We start from the raw sequence: 9,344 nt of genomic DNA, 5'->3' as shown, positions 1-9,344 counted from the left end.
AGACATATAATTCAAGATTCATTTCTTATCATTTAACAACACAAAGTTGTATAACGAAATGTAGTTTGTAGTCCCTTTACGCTCCTCACAAAAACATAAATTATATAAATGGATTAATATATAATAAGTCATAAAAATAAAACTTTTTTAATATTAGAGTGCAGAGGATGAATTGAGGAGTGTCACAGCCTGAGGAAAGAAGCTGCTCTGTAGTCTGGTGGTGTGACGGCAGATACTTCTGTATCTCTTTCCAGACGGCAGCAGAGTGAACAGGCTGTAGCTGGGCTGAATATTGTCTTTTAATATCCTTCGGGCTCTGTGCAGGCATAATGGTTCATTGAAGTAATAATTACTTGCTAAATGATCATTTTGGTTGCTTGATTGTACTCTTGGGATGATCAAAGTACATTTGATCTGGTTATGCTTTTTCTGCCAACTACAAAACTTATAATCTTGTTTTTTTATGCTGTTTTATGCAGTTTTATACTCCTACAATATTTATATTTCATCATGTTCTGCCCTAAAGTGCTATTATAAAGATTCTGGATACAACTGTAAAACTTGGTTTAATCATTAGTAAGGAATATGCTTAAGTCAAATTTGAATATATACAGCAACCGCAATTTATTGGACTGAATGAATTTTGATTTGCCAGTACAGACAACACAAAGCAAACAGGAAATATAACATAATGCTCAATGCAGTTAGTGAAAGGCTGTCAAACGATCAATAAATGGTGTACAAAATGGAGAGTCTGAAATAGACATGACATGTCTTTTCTTCTGAGAATAAAACATTACTGATATAATCATCATTATCATCATCATCATCTACTCAAATCCTGCCACTGCAGTAGGCGGACATGACAATATAATATTTTTACGTACAAATACAAAAAAAAAAAAAAAAAAGGTGGGCAAGGGGTGTTTGGTCTCTCTTTCTGTTTTTAAATAAGCTCTGACGAGTGCTGGGGATCAGAGTGGTAGAAAGTCTCAATCATCTAGAAAGTCATCATCCAGGTTAACGTCTGTGGTGTCGATGTCATCCAGCTCCATGTTGTCCAGGTCCACTTCCAGCTCGTCCAAACACTACACACACGGAGACACACAAAGGAGTGAGCACACTTATTCTTTACAAGTAGAATTACTATTCTATGTCTCAATCTATAATATATGTTTAAATCATATTTTTTAAATGTTTATTTTATGTGAACCACTTGTATTTGTATTGTATTAAATATTGGAGCGAAACCTCCAATTGAGAAAACTTCCTTCAGGTCATTTAAACAATTTAAATGAATAATATTTGATTAATTGTTAATTCATTCTGATTGAGAAACAGAGCCCAATGTGTGTTATGATCAGTAAGAATCTCATCATATATTATGTTTTGTGTTGAGAAATAAAACACTATAATCAAAACAATAAAAACATGAGGAAGACAAGTCTCACCTTATCTTTTTCTGACTGTGTTTCCTCCTCTTCCTCTACCTCCTCCTCCTCTTCCTCCTGTGGAGTAGGAGCTGCAGGTTCAGGCTGTGAAGGCACAAAAGCTGCAGGTGCAGCTTCAGGAGCTGCAGCCACTGAGGTGGACTCCTCGCTATCCTGTGTCTGCCGAACAGAATCAGCCAGATAATGAATATTTGAATGCAAATGAGAATTAGTTCATTTAGTTTTTATCGACTCCTTTTCTCTATTCTTAAACAAATTACGGCATGACTGTAAATGATATGTAATCAATTATGTGTGCACAACTGTTAGATGTCAACAGAAAATGTTGGATACTGTAGACAAACCTTGGTGACAAGAGGAAGGAAAGTTTCTTTGGGCTCGTATCCCTGAGCCTCCTCAAGAATATTCCTGTCTTCATTGAGCTGAAAAAAAAAAAGTTTGAGTTTGTTAAAATACAGGAGAGAAGACAGAAATATTGTTATTTTAGGATGGCCTTCCAGTATTTTACTATAAATCATTGGTTAAAGTGTAAAATTATTCTCTAGAAACAACAGAACTGTCCTATTTGTCTATTTCAAACATCTCACTGCAACTGCAACTCACCGTGACAAGAGGATAATCTTTGGCAGGCCTGGTGTTGCCCAAGCAGGTCTCTCTGAGGAAATACTCAGCTGCAAAGGCTTCCTTCAGCCCGGGGAACAGATTCTCATACTCTGTAGGGTCTGCTAAGGACTCAGCCGCCTACAATGAAAATAGGTCATGTTCAAGAACAACACTCAGACGTCCACACTCCAACAAAAGAAATCTTCAGATGAGTGATTTTTATTCTCTTTTTAAAAAAGGTAAAATCTACAATTGATGAACTTTCTGTCCAAACCATTTGAGTTGGGGTAAAATTCTGATCTTATAAATCTAAATAGTATCTATAACTACATACATTGATTGTTTTTCCAAAAGTGGCTAAAAACTAGAATTCATACTAAGGGCAAATTCTTTCCTGTAGCAATGTTGTTTCTATAGTTAATAACAACCCCAACAGCAGAACTGACCTTCTGGTTGACTTTGGCCAGGTTTTCCCTCCACAGTTTGACCACACGGGACACCTGGCTGGGCAGGTAGGTGCGAGCCAGGAAAGCAGCTTCAGGTAGTCTGTTAGTCCTGATCAGCAGCTCCAAACACTGATCCAGTCTGTGGAAAAAAGACAATACGGAGAACAGTTACACTGGCAACCACATATTCAATTTACACACCAATGTCACCACTTTTCAGTCTCATACATCTGGTACTTACTTTCCCTGCAGGAAGTAGGTCATGAAGGCCACATTGTTCTTTCCATCCCTCTCTGCCCCCTCAGCCAGCTTGCCAACCATAGTGGCATTGCCAGAGGCTGTGGCGAGGAGGAGCAGGCCACCGTAATCCTGCGCGTGGTGCAGGCACTCCTGGGCCAAGCCAAATTGGCACTTACTGATAGCTAGTTCTGCTAACTGCTTCCACTTCTGCTCCGACTGCAGGGGTGAGAAAGACAGCAATGGATTAATTATGTTGAGAAAAAGGTGCTTGTGTTCATTTCTAGTGTGAAAAATGAGAACTATAGTGCAAAAAAGGGAAATGAAGGAGTTGAGAACAGAAGCAACATCTTACCTCTGCCTCCACAGCCAGCTGGTAGGCGATCTTCAGCTCTCCCAGCTGCAACGCCAGCTCAAACCTGTGTTCAGGGTCTGTGGACACAGCCAATGCCTGCTGCTTGAAACCCTGAGGAGGCAAAGAAACAAAACATGATATGAGCACAAAGTGTGTATTCCTTTTGGCTTTTTTAACTCTGTGAATATCTTAACAAAATACTGTATGTATTTACATCTCCTCGGTCACTGAAAATATGCCTCTTAAATTTGAAACAATCCATTAAGTGCTATTTCCTGACCTGTTTCTCCAGGAAATGGGCCACCCTGGTCCGCTGCTCTTTAGGAATTGTGGGAAGCACCTTGTCGGCCATTCCGAAGTCCCTCCTCATTACAGCAGTCTGGTACTCCAAGACGGAGACCAGCAGGGAGTAGCTGACAATGTTGAGCTCCTTGTCTCCCAGGTACAGACGGTCATCTTTGGGTATGTAACCCAACAGGTACATTGTTCTGCACGGAGAGATGGCAGTAAATCATAAAGATGCAGCATCCTTCACAGCAATCAAATGCACTTTCAAAACTTAGCTGCTGTTTTTTTAAACTTTGTATGCAAATGTCAACAGTTAAATATATTTTTCTTACAAGAATAAAGTTTACAAGTTCTCTAGATATATGCAATGAGCAAACTTACGTGGGTAAGAGATTACAATTGACCTGAACAACTAAGTCTCCTTTAAATTCAAGCCAAAACTCTGTATTCTTACCTGTCCAGGTGAGCAATAGTGACAATCTCTCCTCCTACATAGTAGTTGAGTCTGTTGACAGAGCTGGTGTAGATGAAACAGTCTCCGACCCAGAGTCCAGTTTTCACGATTTCCTGGATCTCTCCCTGGACCTGGATAGAGATTAAATCAACAGTAAAGTATCTATGTGAAGTATTGGTTTATAGCACTATGTTAGACTTCTGTTGTGCAATGATGAGTGCCAGAATTTGGAGACCTAACTTGAAGAGTATTTTCATGATTGTATGACTACTGTATTAAATACACTGACAGCAAGGGACATGTATACATCCATAGCCAGACACCCACCTCGAATGCATCCTCAATACCATCCTCTGTCACTCCTTCATTGTTCTCTTGGGAGGCAGCTACTTTTTCTGCCATGTAACGCAGAATGAAGAAGGACTCCTCTGTAGCGATGCAGACCAGCTCACCAGAGTCTGACCAGAAGATCTGGGGGTAGAGGTGAAGGTGAGGATCAGACAGAAAAGTGAGTGACTATGTTACAGTAGCAAAACAACACCTGGCAAGATTAAGTAACCAGACACACAAATTTCAAAATGTGTGGAATGGAAGACCTAAATATGAAAAGTAAGTCAATCTTACATGTTTTGGCTGGATCTCAATGCGGCGGATCAGTTCTGTGTTCTCCCAGTCATAAAATGCCAAGCCATTCACTGACCTCACCCCGAGCAAGAAACCTCCATTGATCCCTGCAGAGAACAATGGGAACACGTCAAGTGAGGAAGACAGTGAGAGCAACTTCCAAAACCAGAAGTCTGCTATAAAGCAATGTTCTTATTACCTTCAGCTCCAAAGTCAGGCTTAAAAGATTTCTTTTCTTTGAAATTCTTGAAGATTTTGACGATACTGTTGCTTTCTCTGATGGCATATCTGTTATAAACAAGAAAGTGTAGCAGTTATTCAATTAGTAGGAGGTAAATACAGAGTGGTTTCACATATTTATGGAAAAAGAAACATTTTAGTCAATCTCATGGCACTGTAAGAATTATAATTGAACGTTGCTCAACACAGAACAGCTTTTGTGAACTATTACTAAACTAAACCTCTCTTCAAACTGAATACTTACTCAGACGAGTCGTGTGCCCAAACAAACTCCTGCGCTGAGCCAAAGCTCTTGTTCCTCAGAGCCATCGCAGTGTAGATGATATACTCTCCATCTCCGCACACCACAACAAACCTAGTGAGCACAAACACACATAAATGAGACAGAGCTCCTCTAATGGGAAATAGCAGTGTGGTAATGAGTCAAACATGTGTGGTGAGTGTATGCGGACCTTCCGTTCGGGTTATGCTGGATGGTTTGGGGGTAAATCTCACAGCTGCCCATGTCTTTTACAGCCAGTGGGAGCCTCTCTCCGTCCTTGATCTCGGCGTCACCCATTGCCTTCAAGTTGGCCTGCTGTATTTCGCTGTGTTTGGCCCAAATGATTTTTCCATTGGTGTCCATAGACATGGCAGGTTCCTCACGACCCACCTAAAGAGCAGAGAGAAGCAGGAAGGAGAGGTGAGGGAGAGAATGACAAGAGATCATAGTGCCTGATTGGTCATGCCATGTTTTATATTTGTCATCTTTACACCTTTTGTAGATTAAATGCTAAATTACTTTTTTTCATGTCACCTGCAAAGTTTTTATAAATTACTGTCATTAGTCTTGACATGACACTTTTCGTAGTGAGAGGGAAGTATGAATTTTATCCTCATAATCAAATCTGATGAGAATTATTCTGCCTTTACTCACTTTGATAATGATGCTGCCTTCATCGTAGCCCAGCGCTACATTGTTGGAGCCCCTGAGGCCACACACACACCACACTCGCTCCATGCCATAGTTCAGTGTGCTTTCCAGGCGGTAAGTGCTAGAGTGCCAAATACGCACCGTACCTACAGAGGGAGAAAGTATTGTTACACAAAGCAAAGTTTAGTGAGGCTATATGAGAGATGTAGTGTGGGAATGTTTTTTTTTTTTATTATTTGGGGAGGAAAGGACAAGTGATATTCTTGCTCACCATCCTCTGATCCAGTGATAATGATTGGCAGCTCTGGGTGGAAGCTGACACAGGAGACGTTCTGGGCGTGGCCCTCCAGAGTCTGAACACAGGTCTTGTTCTGCAGTGCAAAGAGGAACAGAGTTGGAGCAGTTTAATTATGTGGACATATGAATGTTTGCTTAAGGATGAACACAGAGAAGAAGCTCAGAACAATGAGGAACAAACATCCATAATCTTTGGCTTTTCATCTAAACATAGTGTAACAAAATTCTACAACATGCATTTTTATATGGTTCTTCTTCAGAGCCATATAAAATTTGACTCAATTTATTTGACTCAATTATCTCTGAGTAATTAGCAGAATATCTGACAATCTGACTGAAATGTTGGGGCAAGAGGGAGGGATAGATAGATACTAGACCATCCTTCAGCTGGAAGTGAAGTCTGTGCCCTGCTTAAGGGCCTATTATTTCCACGGTCAGTGCTCTGTGACTGACCCTGATCTCCCTGTAGGGGATGTGAATGAAAAGAACACACAGACTTTCAGAAATGCAACAGTAAGGTCTCTAACCTGGTAGTCCCAGATCTTGACCTGGCGGTCATCAGCCCCTGATATAAGGTAGGGCTTGTCTCCTCCACTGTAGTAGTCGATACAATTGACTCCTTTCTCGTGACCCTCCAAAGTGAAATTGGGAGACGAAGAGCCGAGCTGCCAAACCTGAAACAACACAAAAACATTATTTCGTTATAAATGTGTAAGGAATGAATGAGCTTAACCTATCTATTTCGACGAAGCTGAAGTACAGAAACTGAGCGTCTGGTAAAATTAGCAGCAATAGAAGTGACAGCAGCAACAGGAAGAAGTTCCCACCTTGATCGTCCTGTCCAGGGAGGCACTGGCAAACTGATTATTGTCCTTGGGGTTGATGACAATCTGCATGACATAGTGAGTGTGACCCTCAAACACCTGACTGCACGACCACTTCTTATCCCAGTCCCATAGCTTGATCAACATGTCATCTGCACAGACACAGAAACACATTCATGCATGTGTGCATACAGTAATAAATGTTCATTTTGAGGACACTGGTGTATAGACACATTTGAGTGTTTAGTGATCAGTGAATCAGGACCCTAGTGTCCAACCAATCATGACTTCAAGGCTTTACTAGCATACCGCTGCTGGTGAGGATGTAGGGCTGGGTTGGGTGAACAGCGATGCAGCGGATGTAGTCGGAGTGGGCCTCAAACATGTGGACCCGCTCCAAGGTGTTGTAGTTGAAAACACGGATCTGCATGTCATCCTGTGCAGAGGGAGAAAAGAAATGTTCAAATATGTGTACAATTTACAGCCTAATCTTTTAGAAGAATAAGTAAATAAAGAGAAAAATTCAAAAACATTATAAAATATGCAGCTGGTATCAGTTATTTGAGTCCAACATATGAAGAAAAATATGTAGCAAGACAAATCTTTCAATGCTTGTAAAGCCTAAAAGCAAACAGTGTGACCACTGCTTAATATTTTACTGCACATGGCCAAATAATAGTAAAACTACACTAAATAAAACTACTTTGAGCTTACATTCTCATTTTGTTTCCAGTTTTGAGACTGCTGGTATTATAAGTGACTACTCTAAGAGTCCTGATCAACACAAACAGATAGATGTTACTCACCGCTCCTGTGATGACCCAGTTCTTCCTGGCCACAAATTTAGAGGCTCTGACAGGGAGGTCACACACCTCAAAGGTCTTAACCAGGGTCTGGAAAAAAGAACATTATTGGCCAGGTTAAAGTTGATCTATTTTCCGCATCATCACTGCTTCAGTGTGTTGGTTTTTCTTTTATACATTTAAACTGACACATTCAAATATGTACAGTGCTGTGTAAAAGTTTTAGGCACTTTATATGTTGAGCTTCTTATCCATAACGCAATATCATCAGGGAGGCATCTGATCGGTACCAAATTTATTGTGCAGCATGACAACAAGCCCAAACATACAGCCAGAGTCATAAAGAGCTATCTTCATTGACAAGAAGAACAAGGAGTCCTGCAACAAATTATATGGCTCCGACAAAGCCCTGATCTCAACATCATCAAGTCTATCTGGGATTATATGAAGAGACGGAAGCAACTGAGATGTCTAAATCCACAGAAGAACTGTGGCAAAGAATCCAAGATGCTTGGAACAACCGACCTGCCAAGTACCTTGAAAAATGTGTGCAAGTGTACCTAAGAGAGCTGGTGCTGTTTTAAAGGCACCAAATATTGATTTGATTTAGGTTTCTTTTCTTTACTGCACTTTGAATAAGGTTAATTGACAAATAAAAACTATTCATAGCATTACTTTTGAAAGCATCCAAACTTAACTTTTAGTGGCTAAAACTTTTTGCACAGTAACGTTACTGTATAATTCAACATAGCATGTGAATTATACCCAGTGATCAGTGATCATACCTGTGTTTCGTGGTTCCACACACAGACACTGCCGTTGTACAGGCTGGCCAGCATCCATGGTTCAGTGGGATGAAGGTCCACACTCTTCACTCGGTCAGACCTGGCTGTCAGCCTCCGCTTAATGTCCAGCCTCAGAGGCTGAAAAGATGGAGGATATCAATGTCATATCTTACGCTATTTAAACTTACAGTGAGTGGCTTTAATTCAGCGTTAATTGTGTGCTAAAAACCTCTGTAACGTTGGCAGAAACGTTAGGTCTGTTCGTCTTGCCAAAGTAATCATTTTCATGGTGACATTGAGTAAGAAATATGGTTTCAGTAATCCATAACTTATATATCCTATAATAATTCATTCGACAACATAAATCTTGCAAACAACCAAGGTTAGAAATGTTAATTTCCGTTAGCTACGAGATCTAATGCTAACTCAAGCTAGTTAGCCGCTAAGCTATTTACAAGAGAGCATTATTTGAGACATCCACTGCGCTTTATAACATAAATTAGGAGATTCAGCGGACATGTACGGAATCAAAATGTACTCGGAACTATGTAGAATGTTTCTTACCATGTTTTATCACCGTGTTGTCGCAATAAGATCAGATAACTGTGGTGTAAGCAGCGGTAATCGGGGTCCAAATGTTGCGATTTCGGTGAACAGTGCACTGACGTGGAACTTCCTGAAGCTCAGTCTCGCGTGAGTTGCGTGCTGGAAATGATGACGTGACATGAAGGTCAGCTGTGACTGCCACCGAGACAAAAACATCTGCTCATCTGTCTGGCAAATAGGTATGCCATTATACCAAGATACTTTCATATACTGTCAATGAGGAGAAAATGGAAAAAGTCAAAGTTAAAAGAGAAGGAGATGAATAGACATAGACTGGAATAACTGTGATTTTCTTCATGTTATATGTTCTGAACGTTGTAGCACTTTAAGATTCACTGCAAATGAAGAGTGCATTACAAATTAAATGCATTATTATTATTATTATTATTATTATTATTATTATTATTATTATTATTAT

The 9,344-nt window shown here is 40.2% G+C and overlaps 1 protein-coding gene across 1 annotated transcript; it reads right to left on the bottom strand.

The window, feature by feature from the left end:
• Positions 1–599: 599 nt before the first annotated feature.
• copb2 (COPI coat complex subunit beta 2) lies at positions 600–9,016 on the bottom strand. The gene is made up of 22 exons (XM_044368774.1): positions 8,885–9,016; positions 8,321–8,458; positions 7,539–7,625; positions 7,042–7,168; positions 6,736–6,884; positions 6,436–6,582; positions 5,883–5,982; positions 5,615–5,757; positions 5,151–5,350; positions 4,943–5,053; positions 4,658–4,746; positions 4,459–4,565; positions 4,162–4,305; positions 3,835–3,965; positions 3,373–3,580; positions 3,093–3,203; positions 2,742–2,956; positions 2,501–2,639; positions 2,055–2,192; positions 1,796–1,873; positions 1,452–1,610; positions 600–1,088 (listed from the first exon to the last, which is right to left on the bottom strand). The coding sequence occupies exons 1-22, from the start codon at positions 8,885–8,887 to the stop codon at positions 993–995; spliced, it is 2,820 nt and encodes a 939-aa protein (XP_044224709.1). The 5' UTR covers positions 8,888–9,016; the 3' UTR covers positions 600–992.
• Between the last annotated feature and the right edge of the window lie 328 nt (positions 9,017–9,344).

The sequence above is a fragment of the Thunnus albacares genome, chromosome 12, assembly GCF_914725855.1.
Source record: "Thunnus albacares chromosome 12, fThuAlb1.1, whole genome shotgun sequence".
Classification (NCBI taxonomy): domain Eukaryota; kingdom Metazoa; phylum Chordata; class Actinopteri; order Scombriformes; family Scombridae; genus Thunnus; species Thunnus albacares.
The sequence above is the reverse complement of the archived record's forward strand: the minus strand, read 5'-3'. Positions and strand labels throughout refer to the sequence as shown.